Source organism: Nothobranchius furzeri, chromosome 19 (assembly GCF_043380555.1).
Source record: "Nothobranchius furzeri strain GRZ-AD chromosome 19, NfurGRZ-RIMD1, whole genome shotgun sequence".
NCBI classification, from domain to species: Eukaryota; Metazoa; Chordata; class Actinopteri; order Cyprinodontiformes; family Nothobranchiidae; genus Nothobranchius; species Nothobranchius furzeri.
Genome location: NC_091759.1, coordinates 8,793,555 through 8,820,364, shown reverse-complemented (window position 1 = coordinate 8,820,364; position 26,810 = coordinate 8,793,555). Strand labels below are relative to the sequence as shown.

Here is a 26,810-nt window from a genome sequence, read left to right as displayed (position 1 = left end):
AGGTGACAACCAATGAAAACATCAAATCTGGTATCTCAGAAAATTAGAATATTCTAAAGGCCAATGAAAAAATGTTTGTTTCTCTAATGTTGGCCAACTGAAAAGAATGAACATGAAAAGAATGTGCATGTATAGCACTCAATACTTAGTCGGGGCTCCTTTTGCCTCAATAACTGCAGTAATGCGGCGTGGCATGGACTCGATCAGTCTGTGGCACTGCTCAGGTGTTATGAGAGCCCAGGTTGCTCTGATAGTCGTCTTCAGCTCCTCTGCATTGTTGGGTCTAGCGTATTGCATCCTCCGCTTCACAATACCCCATAGATTTTCTATGGGGTTAAGGTCAGGCGAGTTTGCTGGCCAATCAAGGACAGGGATACCATGGTCCTTGAACCAGGTGCTGGTGGTTTTGGCACTGTGTGCAGGTGCCAAGTCCTGTTGAAAGGTGAAGTCTGCATCCCCATAAAGTTGGTCAGCAGCAGGAAGCATGAAGTGCTCTAAAACTTCCTGGTAGACGGCTGCATTGACCCTGGACCTCAGGAAACAGAGTGGGCCAACACCGGCAGATGACATGGCACCCCACACCATCACTGACGGTGGAAACTTTACACTGGACCTCATGCAACGTGGATTCTGTGCTTCTCCGCTCTTCCTCCAGACTCTGGGTCCTTGATTTCCAAAGGAAATGCAGAACTTGCTTTCATCAGAAAACATAACTTTGGACCACTCAGCATCAGTCCAGTCCTTTTTGTCCTTGGCCCAGGCGAGACGCTTCTTGCGCTGTTTCTTGTTCAAGAGTGGCTTGACACACGGAATGCGACACCTGAATCCCATGTCTTTCATGAGTCTCCTCGTGGTGGTTCTTGAAGCGCTGACTCCAGCTGCAGTCCACTCTTTGTGGATCTCCCCCACATTTTTGAATGGGTTTGTCGTCACAATTCTCTGCAGGGTGCGGTTATCCCTAGAGCTTGTACACTTTTTTCTACCACATTTTTTCCGTCCCTTCGCCTGTCTGTTAATGTGCTTGGACACAGAGCTCTGCAACAGCCAGCTTCTTTAGCAATCACCTTTTGTGTCTTGCCCTCCTTGTGCAAGGTGTCAATGATTGTCTTTTGGACAGCTGTTAAGTCAGAAGTCTTCCCCATGATTGTGGTGCCTTCAAAACAAGACTGAGGGACCTTTTAAAGGCCTTTGCAGGTGTTTTGAGTAAATCAGCTGATTAGAGTGGCAGCAGGTGTCTTCTATATTCAGCCTTTTCAGAATATTCTAATTTTTTGAGATACCAAATTTGGAGTTTTCATTAGTTGTCACTTATGAATATCAAATTTAAATGTAATGAACATTGGAAATACATTGGTCTGTGTGCATTGCATGAATATAATGTACAAGTTTCACGTTTTGAATGGAATTACTGAAATATTTTCAACCTTTTGATGATATTCTAATTTACTGGCCAGCACCTGTAAAAAACATTTAGAAAAAGTTTAAAAATATATATTTAAAATGAGCAAAAATAGGCAATTGTGATTAAAAAAATGTTAAAGAGAGAGAGTGAACAGGAAAGAGGGAAATCAGTGGATCCTGAGGAAGGTGGAATAGGTGGGGAGAGCAGAATAAAGAGAGAGTGGTGAAGAAGGTCATACAAAAGCCAGCTTGAACAGGTGAGTCTTCAGCTGCTTTTTAAAGGAGACCACGGAGTCCACTGATCTCAGGCTCAGGGGGAGGGAGTTCCAGAGTCTGGGGGCCACAGCAGCAAATGATCTGTCACCTTTGGTCTTTAGCCTGGTGCTGCACAACCAGTAGGGTTTGATCACTGGGCCTCAGGGACCTCAGTGGACATCTGGTTCACAAACCTCTGAAACCAGTGTGAACAGAATAGCTTTAAGTAGAGCAGTAGCGAAGCGTCGACGGCTCGATTCTAAAAATTTGTCGACGTCAGATCCGGTAGTCCACGCACCACGCCCACTTGTTGCATCCCCAGGAGTTTGTAAATAGAGGAGGAATCTGTCTGTTTTTCCTCTAGTTCGCCCTCTTCTCCGCCTTCACTAACATCTCTGCCAAATACCAAACAACCGGAACAATGTCCGTCCGCTACTAGATTCCTTTCTTGTTTTGCCCGCCTTCGTCTCCCGGCAACGGACAACAACTTCCGAGATCAAATGCGCTGCTTCGTCTCTACTGCAGATGTAGAAAATCACCGGGAGCGTTTCTCCCTTCATAACGGAGCTTCTTTTAGACATTAGGAGAGCTGTTTTGGTGGTAGCGGTCTCCCCTCCATGCTGGTCTGTTAGCTGCTGGGTGTTTTTGGTTTATTATACTTGGTAACTTGAACTTAACATTGGTAAAGCTACTGTTAGCATTTTCGCTAACAGCTTCTTGCGTTTTGATAAGCTGTTACGTTTTGGTTTAGAGTTCATCTTTTTTGTGGTGTAGATCTCCCTTTTATTACATTTAGAGTGTTGTGGGTTTTCGGTTTAGTGTAAAATATCACCTTGAGTTTGGTTTAACTGCCCAGTTTAGAGTTTGGACCTTTGGAGATGCTTATTTTGGTCCAAAACCCTGTAATCTTTGCCCAGTGGGACATCCCTAGTTATATGTACTTTTATTTTAATTCCCCACAGGCAGAATTAGTTTTATTATTCCCAACCTGTGGATGGAAATATTTGTGATTTTTTTGTTGTTGTAAATAAACCTGGTCATCATTTAAACTTTTAAATCCCATGTTACTGTCCCTTCATTTTGCACATGAGCCAAACTCCCCAGGAAGAGTCGTAACACCACTCGCCTCACACACATAAGTGACCAAAACAAAGCAGCATGGAGACACTCCCGTCTCCAACCACCTCTCAGGCAGCAGCCTGCACTCCCAAGTTCTACATGTCACCAGAACATAACCAACCACAACACAATAAAAGCAGTGTTATACAAAATGGAAGGTCTGTAGTGTTTATTCTCTTACAGTAACAATTTATCAATTTTTTGGAGGAATTTATTTTAGATTTTCTTGTTTTTATTAATCGTGCAATAAAAAAATAATCACTAGATTAATCGTCTAGTCATTAGAATAGTCGCCTAATCCGATAAAATAATCATCTGAATAATCGTTTTAAAAATTGTTTACTCCAGCCCTAGCTTTAAGTGCTAAATTGGTTTCAACTGATCAGTTGATATGTAAGGCTATCACCAATCCACATAAACACCACAGAATTACACACACACACACACACACACACACACACACACACACACACACACACACACACACACACACACACACACACACTGCCCAGTCTGGTTGGTCCAGAGGCTCATGTCTAAGCTACCAATTGGAAGGGGCGTGTAGATCCTGTGAGCGCTAATTTAACATGTTTAACCCAAGGTCGGTGAGACAGCTGAGCTCAGAGATCCAGACTTGAAACAACACAGACCAAACAGAAGGAAAGATGCATATGAATTCGAAGGAGAGAGAAGTGGGTGAGGAAAAAGGCTTAGCCACGTTGTAAATGTTTTATTTAGCAACTTTGAGCTTCTCTGTATAAAAGCCACATGCCTTATGTGAGTGTAGGAGAACACCATCCCTCCCCCTCACATGACCCATTTATTTCTGAGAAGTGAGCCAGAGATATCCAGGCTAGATAAAAGACCAAACAGATACTTCCTTGAATTGCAATGTGGTCCTGATCCAGTCATCCTCATTTTTATGCAGCAGTGTTTTCCCTTCCAAGCAAATCACAACATATCCTGAATAAATAAGGATAACTGACAGAAAAAGAACAAGTCATGTTTGCGAGCGTTGACATCTTATGAAGCAAAAATGTTCATTTATAGGTCTCTGTTCAACGTCTTATCAGAGGGAAAGATTAAAAAATGTTTTAGCTTCAATGACAGAAATTATAACGTGACAATAGAAATGAATATGTAAACTATATGATCATTTAAACCTATAAAAATGCATTAAATTTGAAATAAAATTATACAGTGGCAGTTACAGATCGACTTGCTCTTAAAGCATCTATAAAAGGTAACATGTCACATCTACATCTTTAGAGCTGCTTTAATCAATATTCTTACATTAACAGTGCATTAAATTACCCTTTAATGGTGCTACAGTATCCCTCCACTCTATAGTTCTACACGATTAGTGTTTCAATTAGTGTGCAGTTTATTGTTCTGTCTTTAATGTCCCATATCTATATTGATTTGGTTTACACTCATTACTCCAATGACCCCATTTCCTGGAGTACAAAACAGCAGTTTTCAGAGAAAGAATTAAAAAATCCAAAATCTATAAAGTGGCTCAAATTGAACTGATAAGGATCATTCGGATTTTTTGATGTGGCTTTCTGTGGAAAGTTTACAAACAATTGATCAGCAAACGCCAATGCCATCTGCTACCCACAATACATAGTAAAAATATGTTTGAGATCATTTTAAAACTGATTTTACCCACAAAACAAAAATACAAAAAATTATTAAACATCCCAAAATCCATCTAATCCTTAAAGCCACCAAGTGTTAATATCCTACCACAAGTTTCAGTTTGAAAGCTAAAGATGTCATGTGCTGACATTGCTGTAGTTCTGTTGACTGTGACCGGTGTGTTTGCACCTCCTATAATAGGCTGTTCATTGTGTTGTTAAGATTACGCAAAGCATCCGCTCAAAAGTAATTAAGATGGTACGGCTAGCTCCCTGTACAATAATTTGCAATAACTGCTGCAAAAAAAAAAATAAATAAAATCACAAAATTCTGCATTATTCACTGGTGACAAAGTAAAAGTTTAGAGATAGTTTTTTCCTTTGTTTTAAGACTATAATAACCCACTTCTTGGGTTTAGCTTACTTATATTGTCAAAACTAATCAATTTTTGAAAACAGCAGGTTTAACGATTTTACAAATGCCCAAATGAACAAGGTACAAGTTTTTCCAAAACAAAATTAGACCTAAAGGGAGTCCCAAGCCACAAATGAGCTTCTTAGCTTTTCGACAATCTCAGTTGTTGTGAACATAATTTAATGTCGGTTAGCATAAAAAGAGCAAGTTTAAACAAACTTTCAAAGGAAGGAGGAGGAGGAAAGTGGAACGTTGTGGGACGTGCTTCAGGGCAGAAGACAGTCGAAATCAGCTGGAATCACCTGGTTTATGTGTTTAGTTGTGATTGCACTGCTATGTTGTTGGGCTAAACTAAGCACCGTGTCCTTGCTAACAGTTTTAACTCACATTGTCGTTATGATTAGCGCTACTATTAGCATTTATTGCTTTGGTAATTGGACTCTCAGTTGGAGGTAAATCTATTACAGCAGGATTAAATGGTGTTTCTTTTCCTCAAACGTTTCTCTTTTTTGGGTAGAGAAGCGTAAACATGGCATTAATCACTGAATGGATACACAGTGTTTCAAACCAAGTGATTTTTATGCACATTGCTAAAGCTGCAGCCTTATTGGTGTCTGTTTTATTAAACCTTATCATTTCCTGTGTTTGCCTGACAGATTTCCATCGGTCGCGGATGGTTAATGTGGCAGAAACTGCAGATTCTTGTCACTTTCAGGAAGTGTGCCACCGCTGGAGCGGGTGACTAACAACAGAAAGCTGCTGCTGTGGCGTCCCATTAAAGGGAATTACATGCTCAGATTTGAATTCTCTCCGAGTTGAGATCAAAGCGGTCAGATCATTTCCCTCTGCTCCGTTCGGCTGCGGGAACAGCTGACTCAGTGATTTTTAAGAGATGTGGAGAGATAAATTATTGCGGCACTAATACTTCCTTCTCCTTGATTTTCCCTTTTCTCCTCTGTGCACCTTATTTGCCCTTTCACCTTACCTGTCCATGTTTCTGCCTTTGAAATGAAGAGGCAGGAATGCGCGGCAACCAAAGTCACGGTTCTGTGGCAACAATATCCCTCTGTTACCGGTCCAAGAGGAGAAGACTGGCGCTCTGCTTCGCTGCACCGCAGAAATGCCTGAGAATGTTGCCTCTTAATGGAAAAGGGATTGCGGAGAGAGAGATAAACCGAAGCCTCATTTACACATGACATTAACATTTTTATGCTTCCTAGTTTGTGTCCACATGCAGTTACTCTGGTATTCCATTTATACCTGGCATTAAGAGCACATTACTCTTTATCTGGGAGACATCTGTGGACGTCTGAAGTAAACGGAGACAAAAAATGACAGAAGACAGCAAACTCATTTGTCATTGTCAAAAGTTCCACTAGTCGTACGTTAACCTTTGTTTGGTTGTCTTCATCAAATCTTTGATAGACAGAAGTATCTTGAAGTAGCTGTAGAGGAAAATAACATTAAAAAGGAGATTTTTCAAACGTTTGATGGAACGCCTCATGTATTGTTAACTTTCAAGTGCCAAGGCAGTGATTTTTACCAAGTGCAGCCTCTTCGTGTTCGCTCTTGCCTCATTCATATTGTATTAGAAAAAAGAGCTTTTGATAAGAATATCTCTTTTGTGTAAAGGACATGAACTTTCTCTACATAATACAAATTGAGATTTTCCTTTTTAGAGCAGGGTAATGTTGGTGCAGAAGGCGTGGTGGAGTGATCAAATATCCTTTAAAGGTGCAAAAGACCGTTTATCTTGGGTGGAACTTTGTTTTATTACTAAACAATTTCCACAATAAAGCTCAGTGAGCTTGTTTGTGGCAAAGTGGTTTAGTGCATGTTGGAACCCCAACACTTCTTCACAAAGCTTTATCATCCTAGTTTTAAGGGATTCTTTAACTTAAAGTGCCAGTGTGTAGTTTTTTTTTTTTTACCATTAATCTCTGGAAATATCCATTGAAATGTTAATTAATTAAGAGATGCCCGTTTTTTGAAAAATTTTGGCGGTTTCATTACATATAACCATACAAATTGGTCTAAAATACATGAGAGCGGGTCTAAGTCCTTGGGCGACGCCATATTGGATGCCATGTTTCCTTCTACGGAAGTCTGTGAGGACAGAATGCATTTACTGATTTGTAACAAATGGTTACAAAACTTTCAGCATTAATAAACATTGTTCATTTCCACACTTACCTCTTCACTCGTTGCCTGTGATGAAAGGGAATCTGATGTTTTTGCTATTTTGCTGGAGGTTGCCTTCCCAAGGATTTTTGACCCTAACGCCGGGGACACACCGGCCGCGGAAGCGCCGCGAAGCGCCGAGAAGCGAATCGCTCACGAAATTCGGCCGCTGCTCGCCGCTCCTCAGTTCAGATCAGACGCGCCCCAGTCGAGGCGCGCCTCGGCTCAGCTGTAGTTTTTCTTTTAAACACTTGGTGTCCTCCATTTCCTCTCTGCCTTTTCTCAGCTCTTTTCCTACGTTTGAGTGTTTGTGCGCGTGCGCGCGTGAACCTATGGTATGAGTTGTTTCTGCCAGTTGAATCTCTTGGAACCCGCTCCAATTCTGCAGCTGTATCCTAGCAGTTTCTTCCGACATGGGTACGTAAACAATCATGTTTTTCGGGGGTCGTACAGCTCCTTGTGTTTCTCAACTTCCATAATTAATTTAAAGTCATCCATCCTAACTGCTTGCCTCAGACTTTCTGCCTCTCTGTCCTGTTTGCTCCGGTGAAAAGACACCCAAAACCACACACCCCTTCACGTGGTCACACACGCACACAAGTTCGATGTGTGTGTATGTGTGTGCGTGTTCGTGTGGTTTTTCTGCAGTGTCTGTTTACGAACACATTTGACTATTGCGGAATTTTATTTTGAAATGCTTTATTTTGTTAACTTTACCGGCCTTCCTCTTATGTCTACGTTTGACTTCCTGCCAGAATTGACGCGATTCACCCGCGGCTCGCGAAAAAAATAGAGCCAACGCCGAAATGATCGCTGCACGGCGCGGGCTGGAGCGCCGGCGCGCGCCGGCGCGAGGCGATTCGCGGCGCTTCGGCGGCCCATGTGGTCTATAGAATAGCTTAACAAGGGCGCCGAATGAAGGCGGTCCCATTTTCGCGGCGCTTCGCGGCGCTTCGCGGCGCTTCCGCGGCCAGTGTGTCCCCGGCCTAATGGCCATCTGTTGGTAAAGTCTTACTTGAACACAAAAATAATGCTTGCTTGCAATGATTTAGGTATCGACTGCCCCCTATCACCAGGGAAAATACACACTGTCACTTTAAGGTAGAAAAAGAAAATTGACAGTAAGCCAGGATTAGTGGAGGACACGCCAATATTCAGCATGAACGGCTAAGGGCCAGTTCACACAGCAAGATAATTATGATTGTTCCCTTCTGACGATTTTAGAGACGCTCTTGATTACCATAATGGTTCTAAAGATAATCTTATCAGATTTCCCTGATGTGTGTGATGTAACAAGAGCACTCTGGTCTGCTCAGAAGGACGTCAGAACTGATCTGACGGCTCATTACGTTAGGTTATTTTTTCATATATTTTGGAATTGGTACATCTGGATTGGCAAGTCGGAGCTACACATGTTTTTAAAATCAGTTTAGTTTTTCAGGCCTTTCAGAACACAAACACGGTTGCAGCACGGTGTCGTGCCGACACCTGTGCACTCTGCATGACACCGATTTTACTTGTGTTTCCAGGTTACTTCGACAGTAAAATTAGTCTTCTGTCTTGAGCTGGATGTCATTCTGACGAGATGCATGTGTGGAAATCCCAGAGGTGCAGCATCATCCTTACAGCAGATATGTCATGGCTTTGACAGGGAAAACAGATAGCTCAGGAGGAGCAGCTGCCACATGTGCACAGGTCTGCAGAAACCTGGCTACAACATCTCTGAAAAGAGAAGTGACGCCTACTCCTTCCTTTTTGTTTGGGTTGTTCTTAAATGCATGACCCTCAATAAAAACACAAGCCAAACATTTATAGCAATCAGTTTATTACTAACAGGAAATCAAGAGGTCGTAGCTAGGATGCTATTGATTGGTTTTAATGCAGTCTTCAGACTCCAGTTAACACTTGACTTGTGTCATACAGGTTTATACAGAAGATCATTCAAATATTTCTCACATCTGCAGGTTAATTTACGATTAGTCGACCTGCTCATCATAAAAGTCATAAGTGGAAACTCATCCCATCTTATCTTTAATTCTTACATGGACAATTCAGTCTAATCTGCTCAGGCTTTACTGATTTTAGTTGGAGTTGCTCTTCAGATGTTTAAGCTTGCTCCTGAGCAGCAGGGAGCATTCTTCAAGAGCCGTACCTTGAACCACTCTTCCTTCCCTTTTAAAGGTTCTGTAAAAGCCATAAATTGGCTTTTGGCCTAGTTCCATCTCTTCCTCTGTTCCCTCGTTCACTCTCATAATGTAGGCTGCAAATATTATTCTTGCTGGAGATATTATTCTTTTGCCGAATCTGTCAGGCAGAAGGGATTTAGTGTTGGGTTTCAGCGTAGATGTGGCTCATTTTTTCTTTTTTTTGTTCTCTGAAATAGCGTAAAACAGCTCCAATAGGTTTGCACAGTGCCTCGGAGAGATGAGCCCATTTCTCTCACGTTGCACGACACTTATTAGTTTTCTCTGTCATTTCCCCCCCGTTCTCGCTGCTGCTGGTTTCTCTCTGTTGGAGCGCAGGCTCTGTTCTCATGATCGTCTCTGCAAAACTATAAAATGATTCCTCAGACTTATCACGTTGTGTGCCGTCCCGAACTGTGCTTTATCTGCAACAAAGAGTCTTTATTCAAGTTACTGTGCAGTCACGACCGGCGGGCTAATTCTCCGCCTTGGAAGTCAAGTTGTTTATGAGAGGATAGCCGTGATTAATTCGCTTAAACTAAGGGGCTTTCCTGGGAATGTTAAGTGACTCCGGTTGACATCTCCGGATGAGCTTGTTTGCAAACGAGCCCTCGGTGTACGTGCTGCTGATCTTATGTTCTTTTTGTGGCCTAAATGGTTGTGGTACGCGCCTCCCGCTGGTCTTCGTGGCGTTTACAGCTCCACATGACTCCAACACAGACACACACCTCCTTCTCCCCGGCCTCTCCCCCCATGTGTTCTCCTCCTCTTTGGTTTTGCTCTGCAGCTTCATTTGGCCGTCTCATCTAATCCCAGATTGTAAATTCTGTTTTTCCCACTGAATTTCTTGCATCTCATGCCTCCTCTTCTCTCCCACATTGCTGAAGCCACAGTTCCCACAAGCCCCGGGGCCACAGCTGTGGTTCGTCCGTGTCTCCGCGTGACCTCTCAGTGTAGTGCTGGAGAACAGCTGTTTTGTGTACTGCGCCGCGGGATGGGCCCACAGAAGAGGCAGAAGGTCCTCACATTGGCTTCATCACACACACACACACATGTTGTCTGACACGAACATAAAGTTAGGACACTAACTTTACAGGAAACGCAGACATAAGCAATAAATCCATCAGGAAATGCACATTTATTTGCTCCAATGTGACCTTTTGTTTTGAAGCGAATGGTTGAGTTTCACAGAGAAACAGGAACACCGACTTGTCGGCCTCAGCCTGAGTCAGCAGCATCTCCACTTAAAGGCTTATTCGCTCCTTTTGTTCCCCTGGGTGAGGACTGGCCCGATCTTTGACCTGTGAGCCATGACCCCCACCCTGATCAGGAACCTCAGTTCAGCCACGTTAGCTCATATGTCATACAGCTAACGCGCATTGGGGATAATCCTTGGCACAAACAGGACAGAATGAGAATCTGGTGTAAAACATAACCAGATACAAAACGTAATCAATCAAACTCACTTCATTTGTTCACATCAACAGAAACAAAGACTAACTTTGCCTTTAGAATAATTTAAAATATTAGAAAAGCTTTAAAAAAGGAAACGTATGGAAATTGTTTGTAGAATCATCCAAATACAGGCAAAAATTTCTAAAACATATTTGCTCAAACGTCATTGTAAAGGTTTATTATTTGGAAAATTTTACTCCCAGAAGCTCCAACATGAATAAGAAAAACAAGTCAGTCAAAAGTTGTATTGATCATGATTTTTATTTGTAATCCTTTCACAACAATTAGTCAGAAACATGAAATCTATTTTTTGGGGAGACATTTTACTGCAAAATGAATTCCTGCATGGTTTGGAACAGCTTGGCTCATTATCGCCACCTAGTGGTTATGTTGGCATTGACACATTATCGCCAACAAGTAGTTTGATTGGCGATGTTTTGCTGCCATGATTCTAATGTCAGTAGCAGATGCTCAGTTTTGAGTATTTTAGCAACATTTTGAATTTTAGATGATCTTTGTCCATACCTGTTAATCAAGCTAAGTTAAACAAGTTACAGATCATTTATCGCAAAGGCTGCTGGCAGCTTCTCCAAGTTAGCTCAGTCCTAAAGAATATGATACATTTTATTTTATGTTAAAATATGATCATTTAAAATTAGATGACATTTGTAATCATTTTTGTATTTATTTTGGAAATCATGTAACTTATTAAAAAGGTTTACCTTTAATGTTGTAGATTTTTGTGAATATTCTTTTAAATTAGTGGTTTTCTTTCATGAGATCAGTGTGAGCTGTTTATTTTGCAAGCTAATTTCACATTTCTTTTGGGTTCAGTTGAGTTTGAGGCTTTTTCGTTCGAGTATTTTTTTTTTTTTTGCAAAAGTTGTGTGTTAAACTGATAACATAAGATATTTGCATTATTTACTCAGACTAAAACAATTTGGGGGCTTGTCCAGGATAGGGGTAAAGTGCTTTTGTTGGCTCAAAACATTGTATTTATTTTATTAAAAAGATAGTTTTAGCAAAACCTGTTTAAAATCTAGAATGTGTAATGTTTTGAGTTGTATTAGAAAATATAAGTCACACAGGCCTTAGGTACAACACCAGCTCTCAGACTTGGTCACCAGCATTGAGTTCCCTGACTGTTTTGCTGCCTGTAAAGCCAAACAGAATGTTATTCTGCAGCTCTGTGACAGTGAGACGTGCAGGCGTGGAGGTGACGGGTCACAGGTCAGCCCTGACACGAGGCACTCATACAGAAAAACACACAGATCCACACATGCACACTCATGGTTTTGGTGACTGGAGCTGAATTAGAATTTGGACCTCCAGCTGACATCCATCCATGATTAATGAGAGCGCCTGGGTTAAGTTTTGGCTCTTTAATGAATACAGTTTGAGAAGTTGAGGAGCCTATAAATATTTGACATGTCTCTTGAATATGTTTGCATAATTGATGCAGGAATCTAAATTGAATCATAATTGCATCATGGTGGACGTTTCGCCCTCTTCTCTCTCATTATTTTTTCTCGTCCTTTGCATTCCACTCCTATTGATGTTCCTCTCAAGACCAAAACACGACCTCTTTGCTCGAACTTATGCATCTCGCACACAGAGACACGCACACGCAGATGGGTGCTGACAGACAATCAATGTGATCTCAGGGTGTGACTGACACATGGTACTGATGAACTCACTGGGTAGCATATCGCTTTGCTTGCCTCGGTGCTGTGATTGACAGCTGTACCATCTCTCTGTCTTGCACGCACGCGCGCGCACACACACACACACACACACACACACACACACAGCAGTGCAGACCGTCTCAGACTTCATGCTGCTCTCCAGTGTCATGCTGTGCTGACATGGTCTGTGTTTGATGCTGATGTCAAACTCACTCCAAGGTGTCTGTGTGTGTTTGTGTGTGTGCGCGCACGCGCTGGGGAACAAAGGAGATGCAGGAGTCAAGAAAGCTGAAATACAGATAACTGCTTTTCCTTTAACGGAAATATAAAAAACTGAACCCTTTTTTATTTTTTTAACAAAAGGCCAAATAAATTTGATCGTGTGTGTGTGTGTGTGTGTGTGTGTGTGTGTGTGTGTGTGCGTGTGTGTGTGTGTGTGAGTGTGTGTGTGAGAGAGAGAGAATCCATGGATTTTAACGACACTTACAGGAAGTTATCACTAAAATTGAGGCTGGCTATTACAATATTCTGCGGCTTAATAGCGATAAATGATAAATATCGTAGAAAATCTGCCTTTAGCCACTGGAATAACATTTAGTTCCAACACTAAAGCTAAATGCAGTAGCAACTCTCAAACATCTCTAATCCTTTTTTCCTTCAGATAAAATCAACAACCATCACAGCTGATGTGCAGGTAAAACAGTAAGCGGAGCATTTGATGTTAGCTTAGACTTTCAGCAGGAAGTCAAGCTGCAAAACATATTTAAAAATGATCAATATTGTGATTTTAATTGAATTTCTATAAACAGATTGCATGGTATAATAATATACTTGGCTTTTGCCCACTAGCTGTAATAGAAAATGTGGTTTTATCACAATATTCACCAATTATATTGCATGCTTTTTTTCTAATATAGTTGCCTATTATCTCCCCTACAATCAGTGCTAGGCCTTTAATTTTATAAACTGGCATGTTTTATACTTTAATTAACCTGATTTGGTGTTTTGCATAGTGATATTAGAACCCCTTCAACATTATTTTTGTCTCATCGTTGCATCCTTCTATTTCCCGTTGTGGTATGGAGTTAGTTCTCAGGTTGGTTGTGTAGAGGGGCGCAGGTGGCTATAAAAGCAGGATTTCATTTAGATTCAGATGAGCTTTCAGAGGGAATACATTAGAGAGTGTTTGCAGACAAGGAATTAGGCACAATTAAGTTTCTCCTCACCTATTGGCGGAGCAATGGACTTGTTCTCGCCTGCAGATGGGACCACGATAATGGTCAGCGGTGCTTTGAAAATAATGAGAGGTTAGTGTCGATGCAGTTTACACATATTAATGTGGAGCCGAGTCAGAGTGTGTGAGAGATTTCAAGATTTTGGATAACGAATTATTTTGAAAGAGCCTGCAGCGACTGTGATGTGGATGGAACAAATTAAAGCATTTCGCTGAGTGTGTAAGTGTGTGTGTGTGTGTGTGTGTGCCAGATGAAAGGACGACTCGGTGAGGGGTATCTCTGGCCTTCTCTTCGCTCTTCATTTCAGCAGCTCTGATGACAAAATGTGTCGGTGTTTAAAAAAAGGGACCGCTGCAGAGCATGTGCTGACATGTTTAAATCTGAGACTGTCTCACACTTATGGACACACACTCATACACACACGCAAACACACACGTAAACTAACATGCACAGTGAGGCGTCCTGAGGCCATCTGGAAGTGCAGAGCGAGGCACAGCTGGTCTCCAGTGAACATCCTCAGAGTCTGGACCCCTCATCTTCAAGATCACACAGTGAAGCACCAATTACTGACATGAAGTATGTTTGTGTGAAGAGTCATCTCACTGCCAACAAATTCCCCTAACACTCCCCGTGCCTGGAAGAGTTGAAAGTCGAAACTCACCTCCATCCTTGGGAGATCGGACAAAGTCCATTCAGTAGAGGGACTTTGACGGCCGCTCTATCACTTAACGTCACTGAAAAACTGCCTCCATTTGTCAAATCTGAGAGACCAATTGAAAAGATTTCAAAGATAAAGCAAGCGTAGCGAGTTAGCATCAAAGCAGGGAAAGCTCTCGTCATCATGGTATTTGTAAACTGAAGGGAAGCAGGGATGTCGGCGAACATCGCTTGAAATGGCGCCTACATTTTGGACGAATGTTTGGATCGGAACACAAATTTCACGGTTATATGTGAACAGGTCTCATTTAGGTTTTCTGGTTACGTGCATTCAGTGCACCACGAGAAACTAGCATAACAACAGTCTTTCACACCTGGTTACTTTATAATTCATGCTGCAGAGCTGAGTTTCAGGGACTTCCCAGGCACAATCTGACAAGTAGAATTAATATACATAAGCTGTGAGGAGTTCTGTTCACCACCTGCATGTAGATGGCCCGGATCAAATTATACACGGATTCTGTGCAGGTATTTTGAATTTCATGTGTCTGAAAATGTTCCAGGAGTTGTTATATGACTCTGCTCTGTATTCAGACAGAATGACGGTCACAGAGAAGGAAAGAAATAACAGAGCCATCAGTCAGCGCTTCTCCCCCAAGAAACTGTTCTTGAAGGAACAGAAAGACCTGTCATATTAAGGCCTTGTACCCGTCGTATCCATGTTCAAGTCTAGATACGTTCAGTTTCATGTCAGCTATCTGAACAACTCACACACACACACACACACACACACACAGACGTCTTAACACAGGTCTCCTGCCTGGACGACTTCTGATTAAAGTGTCATTATTGCATTAGAGTGTAATAAGCTCACAGGAATTAGTATTGTTATAGTTGACAGTAATGAGGCAGCTTGTCCGTCATTTGTCCTGAGTGTTTCCAATAGATTCAGGGAGAAAACTGCATGGACACTCAGTATGTTCATGTATATGAGGCTGGTTAGAGCGACACACCCTCAGGTTGTTGTTTGTGTTCTGCCACATCTGTGCCAACAGCTGACGTGTTGGGATGTTATGTGGTTGGTTAATAAACACCACTGGTACCATCAGCGTCTAGATGCGTTTGTCTTGTCAGCATCGTTGGTTTCTGTCAGATTTAGTTTAGTCAAATTTGTTTTGCCATTTTTGGAGGTTGGACAGTAATTCTTTCATTTATTCATTTGGGGCAGCAGTAGCTCACGTGGTAGAGCGGGTTGCCTCATGATCGGAGGGTCATGGGTTCAATTCCAGCTCCCGCCAGGGGTGTCCTGCTGCTGTGTCCTTGGGCAAGACACCTCACCCAACTTGCCTGTGTTAGTGGTGGTCAGAGGGGCCGACGGCTCCAAATGGCAGCCTCGCCTCTGTCAGACCTCCCCAGGGCTGCTGTGGCTACAAGTAGCTTACCATCACTAGCAGTGTGTGAATGTGAGAGTGTGTGAAAGCGTCTTTGGGTGTCTAGAACAGCGCTATATAAGTTCAATGCATTATTATTATTTACAATTAAACATCGTACAATAACATGCAGTAACATACTGAAAGATATTAACACAAGAACTGTTAGAATATACAGACGACAAACATCTAAAGTTAAAATTCTAATTCTTCATATAAGGTTTGCAGCTTCATAACTTTAGAGTTGGTGCAAAAAAAATTTGTTTAGCAAATTTGCTGCAATGGATCTGGAATTTAGCTGACCCAATAGGAAAATTAATGTCACTGTTTTTCTTTGACATTCAAACATTAGCAACACAGGAAAAAGCTACAAAGATGTTTAAAGGATAGATTGTCCTTATGTAAAAGAAACATTACTCACCTTCATGCTAGCTGTGCTTCAGTGACTCGTGAATAACTTTGCTAGCAGCTGTAGTTTGACACTGGCTTGATAAAAAAATGCAAACAAATCAACAGGAAAGCTAATGTCTAATTATTCTCAGAAATTTAGTCTAACACCCCTCCAACCGAACTGTAGCCCATCTTTCTGTCTAGTTAAAGTGTCATGGTTTGCTAGCATGCTTCTTATTTTCAGGCTCAGTTAGCTAATCATCAGTTACTTGCTTGTTACAGGTCGGATTGCAGAAGGCCTGTTTGTAAACCTCTGACACGCCATGCTAAAATGCTAATGGTAATTAGCATACCGGTAGGCTCGCTAATGAGCTCTAATTAGGCTAATGAATGAATTGCTGAGTGTACATCAGGGTTATAACAGCAGAAGAAAAAGATTGAACAATATGGGGACGCACATATCAGGATGCTCTCCTACAGATGCTGACACACATTAGCTCGTAGCTGGAGGGGAAATAAGTAGAGATGAAATTTATGGGACAGAAGACATCAATGCAAGCTAATGCTGCAGGTGCCTTTGAAGTTCACATCTATCACTCTACTCATGTGTGCACACATTATCATCTTTAAGACTTCTCTCTCTCTCTCTCACTCACACACACACACACACACACACACACACACACACGGTTACTCACAAGTACATTTAGCCTGCACATCTGTCACATTCTCCAGGGAGCGAGCTCTATCGTGTGTTTGAGCTTCCACTTTTGTGTTTATGGGGAACATGAGGCTTCTTTTTAATTACTGCTGGAATCTGTCCCTAAACAGTTTTTGAGTTGTTGCTGAGACAGATGAGCACGCGTGTGACATCCATGATAATGAGCAGCTTTTTTGTCCTTTGATGTGCATCACGTTGTTCGGCGCCATCGGAAGCAAGTATGCTATCAGTAGCATTTCTTTCATCATGAGTCATTTATCTGTGTTGAAAGTTTTTACCTGATTCTTTCCTGCATCGTATAGAAAAAGCATAACAACGCGCCCTTCCTCCAGGTGTCCCCAGACCACTAGACGGCCATTATTTCCCAGCCTCACACAGAAAGCCGCGTCGGAAGACAAAGAAATTAGTGAGTGAGTGAAGAGGGAGACAAGAGAGAAGTCCGGGAGGATGATGTAACAACAGTCTCAATAAGCAGCAAATTGGATCTCTTTCTTTCTGCTCTCTGGAAGACAATCAGGCTGGTTGTGGTTCAGTGTTTTCATCACCCTGAAGTGCCACATTCAGAGGACGGATAGCTGGGGCATCTGCTGTGTTCCAGTAGAGAAGCACCAAGCAACATAAAAGCATCTCAGTGAAACCGAATAAAAAAACAACAAAATCATTATACCTTTTTTAATATTTTACTGTTTCTAATAGCTTTTTAAAACTATGAACAGCTTTACATTGTAAGGTTTTTATCCGTAAATGAACCAAATGGGACAGAATGACTTGAATCATATGGTGTTGATGTAGAAAATAACTAAATGTATTGAAATTTCATGTTTAGTCTAAATGAATCAGATCTTTCCGGTGACTGGAAGCATTTCAAACTCTACCTGTACTAGTCTGTATTTTTGATTTTTGCATAAAACAATAAAAATGAAACCCTTAAAGCAGGCATTTCCAAAGCACGGCCCTCAGTGTTCTTGTGCTTTACTAGAATGTTGTCTCTTGAGCACTTTTTACGTTTTTATGTTACTATCTTTACTAAAATATCTGATCCTTGCAGTTTGTGAGCAATTTTTAGTATTTCTGTAGCCCGCTGACAGTTTTAACCAATTTTGACAATTTTGGCCCTCTTCAGAAGTTTGCCTTAAAGCAAGACTCAAAGAGCTCACGTTGGTGGAAGGAATGCTTAAACCTTTTTGGGTCAAATCTAGCGAACATTTCACCATCTTGTGTGTGAAATGAGACGGCTGCATCCATCCAGTGATGCTTTTCTGAGTTTTATGCCATCTGGTCAGTGGTTCAGGAGATGTTTAGCAAAAAGTTGCCCATTTTTCACCTTTTGTTTAAAGTTACTTCCAGAAATCCCAATCTTTTGCTTACAAAGAGCTAAAAACAGATCTTATTTTTTGAAAATCATCTCCGTTTCTGAGGTTTCTCCTTTAGACAATTGCGGCAAATGAGGATCTACTTCTTTTTATCATCGTGAATCATCTTATCAAACAGGCTGGGCCCTCCGGAGGCGGTCCTGCTGCTGGTTCTGATCGTCACACAGAACCTGAACTTTATCTGAATGCATTTCTCACGTTCACTGGATGCACTGCTCTTGTAATTGCAAAACAAAGGAAATGAGGATGTTTAATGACTCGTCACCATAGCAACAGCGTAGCATTCTGCTATTGGCACTGAAGATGAGGAGGGAAAGCATCTCATTATCATCCAACTTTATTTGTTCCCCCTACAAGTTAGTAGATCTTTCTTCATTAACTCTTGTTTCAAACTTGCACTTCCACATTGCATCACACATTGTGTGTAAAAAAGGCAACGTCGTGAACACACACATCCTGCAAATTTGGAGCTTGTTGGTGGTATTCCCACAGAGATGAAGCTGAAGAGCAGCTTTATAACAGACGAAGCAGGAAAAGAAAAGAAGCAACGAAGGAAAAGACTGTTGGACTTCAGAATATCAAAGACACTTAATGGAGCAAAAGAGACAAAATAAAGGTTTGCGGTCAGACTAAAATGTTTTTTTTTTATGTAGAATTCCAATCATTTGAAGATGTCTGTTTATTTACAACCCATGACGTTTCCCTTTTGGGTTTTATAGTACCAAACGTCTTGTGACAGTTGAGCCCAAATTGAAACAAATGTAAAACATTTGTCTGATATTAAATCCGAGTCAGGAGAACTGCGTAATTGTCAGTTTAAACTAGTTTCAGGGCTGCTGCTTGTTAAAATCCACATTTATATTCATTGCCATCAGATGTCGGTCTGTCTTGTGGGCTGTTACTTACTCACGCACCGTCCAAGCAGACAGCTGGTGCGGAAATATGGGCTAAGATAGCTTCTTCTTCTTCTCCATCGACAGGTGACGGAGCGGCAGTGTGAGGGCGTGCAGCTGTCGCCTGTTCGCTCTGCGTTTGTTTCCGTGAATCTGTGCAAAGAGTGTGTTATGAGCCGCGTCGAGCGCCGCACATGTAGGTGTGAAGGAGGGTGGGATTTTTATCACAGGCTGTCATGTTCTCGCACATTAGTGGAGCTAAAGATGAGACGAGGGCAGCATCTTGGCAGCAGCAACAGCAGCAGTCACATAGGGCTTCCAGCTTTGACCTTTTAGCGGGATCCATATGGATATCCACAGGAACACACCAAAGGCAGCATCAGCAATCACTGTCGCACTTCTGCACAAAGTGTAGTACATCCACCGCTCTGCCAGTGCTGAAGAGCCTGTTTGGTCTCCTGTAACCTTCACCTTGTTTGCACAAGTCTTTAAAATCCAAACCGGCTGAAATGGGCGTGTTTCTGTTTATTTATTTTTTTACGTACAAATACTAAAGAACACTGTATGTATAATAACAAAATGATAAGTCGTGGTTGTTTTTCTGTAAAATTGGCAGCCATGCTACTAATAGAGATTACATTGAACAGCATGAAGGAGAAACTCTTATTCACAAAATGCAAATGCTGTTATGATAGCAATTTATTCGATGTTCCTCAGGGATGCCTGTTTAGAATCCCTTGTTTTTTAGCATTTGAATTTTATTTTTTGTGCTTTATTTCACAAGAAATCTGCAGAAAATGCATAAAAGCACTTATTATTGTAAAGACGCAAAATTACGAATCACGGCAAGTTGGTCTAGATGACGCTTTTGCGAGAAGTTTTATTTGTAACTGTGTCTCTTATGGTTTATGACCAATAAGTGACACTTGTGCAGATTTTGCTATTGCATTGTGCCTCCTTGGTTGTTATTGTGTGAACTTACAAAATCATGCGTGGTTTTGCAGTTCTCCTGTGATTTTGTGACTTTGTGGAACGCATTTGCTCCCTGTTCGCATCTGAAGCACTCCCGGTTGGAAGGAAGCTTGTGGGTTGAACATGTCTATCATATCACCCACCACTTACACATCTAGTAGAAGTGCATCCCGCCAATCAGTAGTGAGATGTTTGCATATCATGAATATTAATTAGTAAGACTCAGGCCTAGTCCACATGTAGCCGGGCTTTTCAAAAAACAGATATCCGCCCCTCCAAAAACTTGCATCCACACCACCTCATTTTAAAAAAAAAACTCTGTCCACACGTACCCGGATAAATACGTTGTTAAGGACATGCCAGACCTGTAGGCGGCAGTACTTCCCCCGTTCTTAACCTCGTCCTTCGTCTGTGGTCTTCCGCAAGGAGCAGTAATTCCGCTTGCAAAAACAAACAAGCAAAAAGCGCTTGGACAATTGATAAAGCGAGCGCAGCTCTGAGGGCATCCATGCTGTTGGCTAGTGTAAACACAGGTCGCACACGTGATGTCAGCATTTTTTTTGTCGCGGAAAGTGACGTTGCGGACCTTAAAACTCCGGTTTTGTCTGTCCACACGCAGACACCCAAAACGGAGAAAACGCAGATCTTCACTTTGGCCGGAGTTTTTAAAAAGATCCGTTTTCGTGTGAAAAAACTCTGTTTTTGTGTGGATGTCAGGCCAAAACGTAGAAAAATATCTACATTTTGGCAGATCCCCGGCTACGTGTGGACAGGGCCTCAGAATCCTGCTGACTCAAAAGGCATTCATTCATACTATAGACCTTTAAATATACTTCATGCATTAGTTTGCAATTTACCCTAATTTTCTTTGCAGTTAGCTTGCCAGCCCCTCCTAAAATTGCATCTTCGTTGTTGCCATTCAAGAGTAAGACTTGAAGACTCATGCCAGGAAACTTCGAACCCTCACAAAAGGGAACCACAATCCGTCCCAGCTCAGCTTAATGAGCGACAAATTAGCAAGCGATGAGACAAAAATGAGTTTACATGAGAGAAGGAAGGGGGAGAAATTGAGTTAGAAGAGAAACAGGTGAAGCCAAATGTTTGAACATCTCCATAAAGCCATCCGTCTATGATAGTACAGTTTATACACGTACCTGTCAAAACACGGCAAAGTGGGATGAACACACAGGCTGATGCTCAGATACACTCCGTTTCTCTGTTTCCGTCTCAGTTTATTACACACACACATACACACACACGCGCACACACAGCCAGCTGTGTGGTGGAAGCAGGTGTCACTCTCAGCTCATTACCTCTGACAGGGTTGATCACCCTGTTTGGAGAGCAATAAGACACACCTCAGTGGAGAACCGGAGGGATCAGGGAGCTGGAAGAGGAGGAGGGAGATGAGACTGAAAAAGACTAAGGAGGAGGAAAGAAGAAAGAGGAAGTTCATGAAATAAAAATGAGATGAAACCGAGACTTTTAGTTTGCTTCGAGTGCTTTTGATTTAGCTCTTTAATGCAAATATTGTTGTGATGATCGAGACTCCTCATCCAGCCGCTGCTAGACAAAGAGCTGTTGATGAAGGGCTCGAGTGTGCCTCATTACTGCCTGATTACTCACGTTTTCTCTTTCAAGAACATTTTGTGTCTGTGAACTCACAGGATGTTTGTGTTTCTGCAGATTCGACTACAAGGAAATGCTTCACAACTCCACCTTCTGTTTGGTGCCTCGGGGCAGACGGCTGGGATCCTTCCGCTTCCTCGAGGCGCTGCAGGTAAAAAAAAAATCAGCCCTAATCTGACATTGCATTATCTCAGGTGTGAATTCCAGCCTTCCAGGGAAAATAACTGGAAAGACCATTTATTACCAACTCACTCTCACTTGATCATTATGTAATTACCACTTTAAATGTTTAGAGTAAGAGGGCTTTTGGCCTATTTTCAACATGTTCTATAAATATCGTAAAAACATTCAAACCGTAATCATGATGCAACATTTTTCTGTGTGGTTTCGTTTCTGGAGTTATAAATCTGTAAACAAGCACAAGGTGGGCTCTCAACTGAACCTCTTCCACCATAAATCGTGAATGTTTTCAGCCGGAGCGGTGCAGGATTGTCTCTTCCAACTATTAGAAGTTTGTCAAGGTTAAACCGGAACTCAGGCTGGATTTGAGATAAAACTTGGCTAAAATGGTGATGTGCTGCTACCGGGGGGCCCCCTCTCTGTTGCCCAGCACCCCCCCCCACCCCCCACCCCCACCCCCACCCCCACCACCCCACCCCACCCCCCGGTGTTACAACCGCACTGTCCTTTACCTCTCCTTACCCAACACTTCTGCTCATGGAGTGCACCGAAAAGTGGGCTTATCAGCCGCTACTCACACACACACACACACACACACACACACACACACACACACACACACACACACACACACACACACACACACACTGCACTTCACTCAGGAGAGAAACATGCCCTCTCTTCTCTTTTCTCCATTTGTCTGACTCCCATCGTCCATCAGCTTCATGTGCAGAAGTTGAAGATGAAGGGTAGAGGCTCTGCAGGCTTTTTGGGCCGTTGCATGAGAACTCTGTTCTGTACAAAGGTCAGTTTTCTGTCTGTGTGCACACGCATTTGAGTGTGCAGCAGAGCCCAGAGGCCCCGTTCTGCTTTAGCTGACACCTTTATGACCTTGGAGTGACAGGGCCGTCATTACGTCAAACTCCCACCGCACACGCGCACTCACACAAACACACACGCCACCTGCTCCCTCTAGCCGTGCCCCTCCTTAGCCAAAGGTCACATTCAGCCTCACTATCTCCACTCGTTTCATCTTTTTTTGTCCATGGATCCACTTTCTTCTGCCGTTTGATCTGTTGATCATCCCTCCTGCTCGTCTCCTCTGAGTAATGAACTCTCTTCAAATTCTCTAAACCAACTGTCCTCCTAAAAAGGACAGCGCAGAACATCTTCATTAGGACATTTTATTGAAGTGTTGTTCCTCTTTCTTTGGTGTTCGGGCTTTTAAAGCAATTGAAAGATTTCATTTTTTTTCTGCGAAGTCGCTGCTTTAACTTCATCCAGTTGTGAAGCAAAGCCCCCCCCCCCCCCCCCCCCCCCCCCAGCTCAGATGCATGTTGTTTTTTTATATCCTCTGCAGGTTGGGCGGGTTTATTGTTACCTTTAAATAATGCCAGTTTACACAATGGCAGCTTTGCGTTCAATGCAAGGCATTTTGAGCTTATTGTCTTTAACCTCAATTGTAGCGAGTTAGAAATAGAAGGTGAGAAGCTGGTGAGTGAGTAAAGCATTTAGCGGCTCTAATTGGATATTTTGATCAACAAGAGTTCAAACTGAAGACTGATTTTCTCACTGTTCATCATTAAATAAAACCACAAGCACACACTGGATTTGTTTAATGAGGCAATTACAGGACAACGTTTTCATTAAAGGTTGTTACATTGTCCCTCAGGGGAAAAAACACTAATAAATACAGCTTCAACTATTTAAAGATACACTCACACAGCTTATTGTCATGATGCATTTGCTTTACGGTTCTTGCAAGACTAGTAATCAGTTAAAATGTGTAAGATTCTGTGCCATCTAGTGGCAAAGTTACAGATTGCAACCAACAAAAATATGCCCTCTCACTCCACCTGTGTTCCAAGTAAAAATAAGACATTTTGGTGGCTCTTTAAGTTGCGCAAATCTCATTTTTTAGTTTGAAGAAGTTGTGAATTTTGTGGTTTTATGGCAGTGATGTCATCATGAATATTTTAAACACTTTAAATGCCAAAATTTTCTTGCTGCTATAGTGAATCAGCAAACACAGCCAAGAAACACTTACCCCTCCCCTTGTGTATCTTCACTGGGTCTGCATCCACCAGAACCGGAAACCCACATTGCTAGAGGAAACAAGAGAGCGCTAAACACCAGTCAACGTTTTCTAGGTCCAAAGATCTTTTTGGGACTCTGGTAGTTTGTCCTAAAGTTGAAGTGGTAGCAGCCGGCTGTTTCTCCTTCTCTGATTCTATTGAGCAGAGAACTTCTCACACCAGTGTGCTCTGTTGATAAACTTGCAAGTGTGTAATGAATAGACCCAGGTGAGTGCAGCGGTTCGGCGAGACAGACAACAATGGTTGCTTTCAGTTCGAAATGTATGGCGGAGGTTTATTTAGACAAATGCAAGAAAGCTACTTTATACTTTTTTTTATTTTGTTTTTTTAACCTCCACAAGAGGTAAACTATGTTAGAACGTTGTTAGCTTAAAAATGTTTTAAGCTAACTTCTTTTCCAAATTTGCTATAGCAGCTTTAAGGCATCTGATATTAATATCCATGCATTAGGATGCTTTTTGTTTCATTTCATTTTCAGTGACAGCCATTAATATTTACTTAACTCATTTGCTGCCAGCTGTTTCCTGATTGCTAAAGCTCTTCGCTGCCAGCGTTTCTCACCGTTTTTACTGTACGTTGCGCGCTAGGATGATGTCGACGCCAAAACAACTGAAACAAAGTGGAGACTCACCTCTTACATCAGGAAGAATCTGCACGTTTCGAGCGTTATCCGTTCTTTCATAATCTGTTGTTGAATTGTGATCCGCAGAAGCTTTTCTGGTTCGCGCCTCACTTTTTTTTACAGCAGCGGCCCAAAACGATCTTCTAACACATGGATTTTCTGCTTCCTGATCACGTGATGTGTGACGTACGCGGATGAAGATCGGCTTTAGAGCTGGGATGTTTGTTCTCACGGTGCGGGGGCTCGTTCTGAAGCCCACACAGTAAAAACTTGCAGTGAATGACTTAATAAAGGAGTTTACAGCAGGAATAAAAGGAAAAAGATGAATAAGATTATGGCTTTCTTTCAGGATTGAATATCCCCCACCACCTTTGATACCAGACATTCCAACTATAATCCTTTTATGATTAGAAATTAGAAAATTATATATGATATCAGGGGTGTGTAGTGATAAGAATTTGGCACTCCTATACACAATATATTGCAATATTTGCAGTTTTTAAGACTGAATTTAATTGGGAAAACTCAGGCCAGGTCAGGGCTATCACTAGATCTCGTTCTTCCAACAAAATGAAGACACAAAAACTCCTGCTCACTTGCTGTCAAAGTTTAAATTGCAGGAAATTCAATATGGATTTGGGAACATCAAATATAAAATATTCTGCTGTATAGATATTTTTCTTAAATTCCAGCTGTTATGGTTAAATATTTAATTCAGCATTCTGCACAATCGTAGAAATAGCCTGACTGACCCTCCTGTAAAGGTTTGTTAGAATCCCCCCGTTGGTTCTGAGTTTTGCTAACACGATTTTCCTTTCCAAGCTGAGTGATTAATGAACCATGAAGCAGTAAATTATTATGAAAAACAGCAGTGCTGGCTGATGTTTTAGGATGTTATTCACCATGTGGTCTCAACCGTTCCAACTCAAGACAATAAAGGCTAAAAGTTCAACATTCCGATGGATCTTTGCCTACATCCTCTCCTCACTTTGCTCATTCATTTCCTATTTGTGGAAAATCCAGAAGAGCATATATTTACTCCCCAGTGTGTGATAAATCTGTCCAACTTAAAGATCGGTATTGGTGAGGTATTCGTCACGTAGCTGCAGGACTGTTGGTGTTCGTTGAGCCAAGCTTCCGTCTTTGTGTCCCAGGCTGCCTGTGTGCCCGTGATGCTGAGCAACGGCTGGGAGCTGCCTTTTTCCGAGATCATCGACTGGAACACAGCGGCGGTCATCGGCGACGAGAGGCTCCTGCTGCAGGTAGAACACACACACTCCTAACACACCCTCTGCTCATTTTTGTTTTCTATTTTTGTTACGAGTTCTTTTCAACCAAGCAAAACTGAAGCAGCATAGAAATCCCTTAAAGCTTCAAATTGTAATGAGAAGGCAAGTAAACAGAAAGCACAGCTGGATTCAGTTTAAACTGTTTGAGCTTCATAGAGAAAAAAGCAATTATATGCCCATTAAATCTTAATTTGAATGAAGTGCACAATAATAATGTTTGACATTAGAGAATGTGCAGAATCAAAAGTGTTTATGTCATCCTGGATCATTCTGCACATTTCTGTGATTGTAATTTAAATGCACAGATCCATGTTTCTGTTGGGCTTTAAAGTCTTTCTTTTTAAACATGTTTGTAACGCACTGACAGATTTATTGACAGAGTTGGGGTAAATGGATTCAAATCACTTACCATAGTAGAAAATTTTAAGTTTTTAATATTTTTTAAAGTTATTTGATTAAAAAAGTAACAAAAACACACTTTTTTGAGTGAGTTCTTCTCCTTAAACAAGATCAGTGTTCATGTTTCTACACAACCATGTTTGTTCCTTTTCCTTTTTCAGCCAAACTAACGTCTCTTTGACCTGTAAGGGTAAGGAATTTCCCAGACAGTTGCTGGTTAAGTTCACTTTAAACCCAGCTGGGGTCAAATTTGAAAGAAAAAGTCAGACGTTTTGGTAAACGCACTCATTAGCGTTGCTGCTGAGACTTGGGCGAGAAGTTCAGTGCAGCTTCTGCTTCAAACGTTTCCGCTCAGACGTGGATGCAGGTTTGATCCTGTCATGCTGCTCACAGCCAGGAAAGTAAATTAAAGCATCTCCAGAAGTGCCGGCGTCTGCCTGACATTACAGAAATCAGGACTTGACTCTTGACCTCTTAAAGAAGCTCAGAGGTGGAAATGACCGCTTTAACAGAAAGATGTTCTACCTCCCTACAGTCTTGGACAGCCTTAATTGTAACGGCCCAAATAAGCTGAGAAGTTTTTACTCTGG

The 26,810-nt window shown here is 41.8% G+C and overlaps 1 protein-coding gene across 1 annotated transcript in view; it reads left to right on the top strand.

Annotated features, from left to right (window-relative positions):
• Positions 1 to 26,810, top strand: part of ext1b (exostosin glycosyltransferase 1b) — a 144,665-nt gene that overhangs the window by 82,417 nt on the left and 35,438 nt on the right. Inside the window, exons 2-3 of the mRNA XM_015973459.3 lie at positions 21,692 to 21,785; positions 25,687 to 25,794. Of these exons, the coding sequence (XP_015828945.3) occupies positions 21,692 to 21,785; positions 25,687 to 25,794 (202 nt within the window). The remainder of the gene's footprint in view (positions 1 to 21,691; positions 21,786 to 25,686; positions 25,795 to 26,810) is intronic.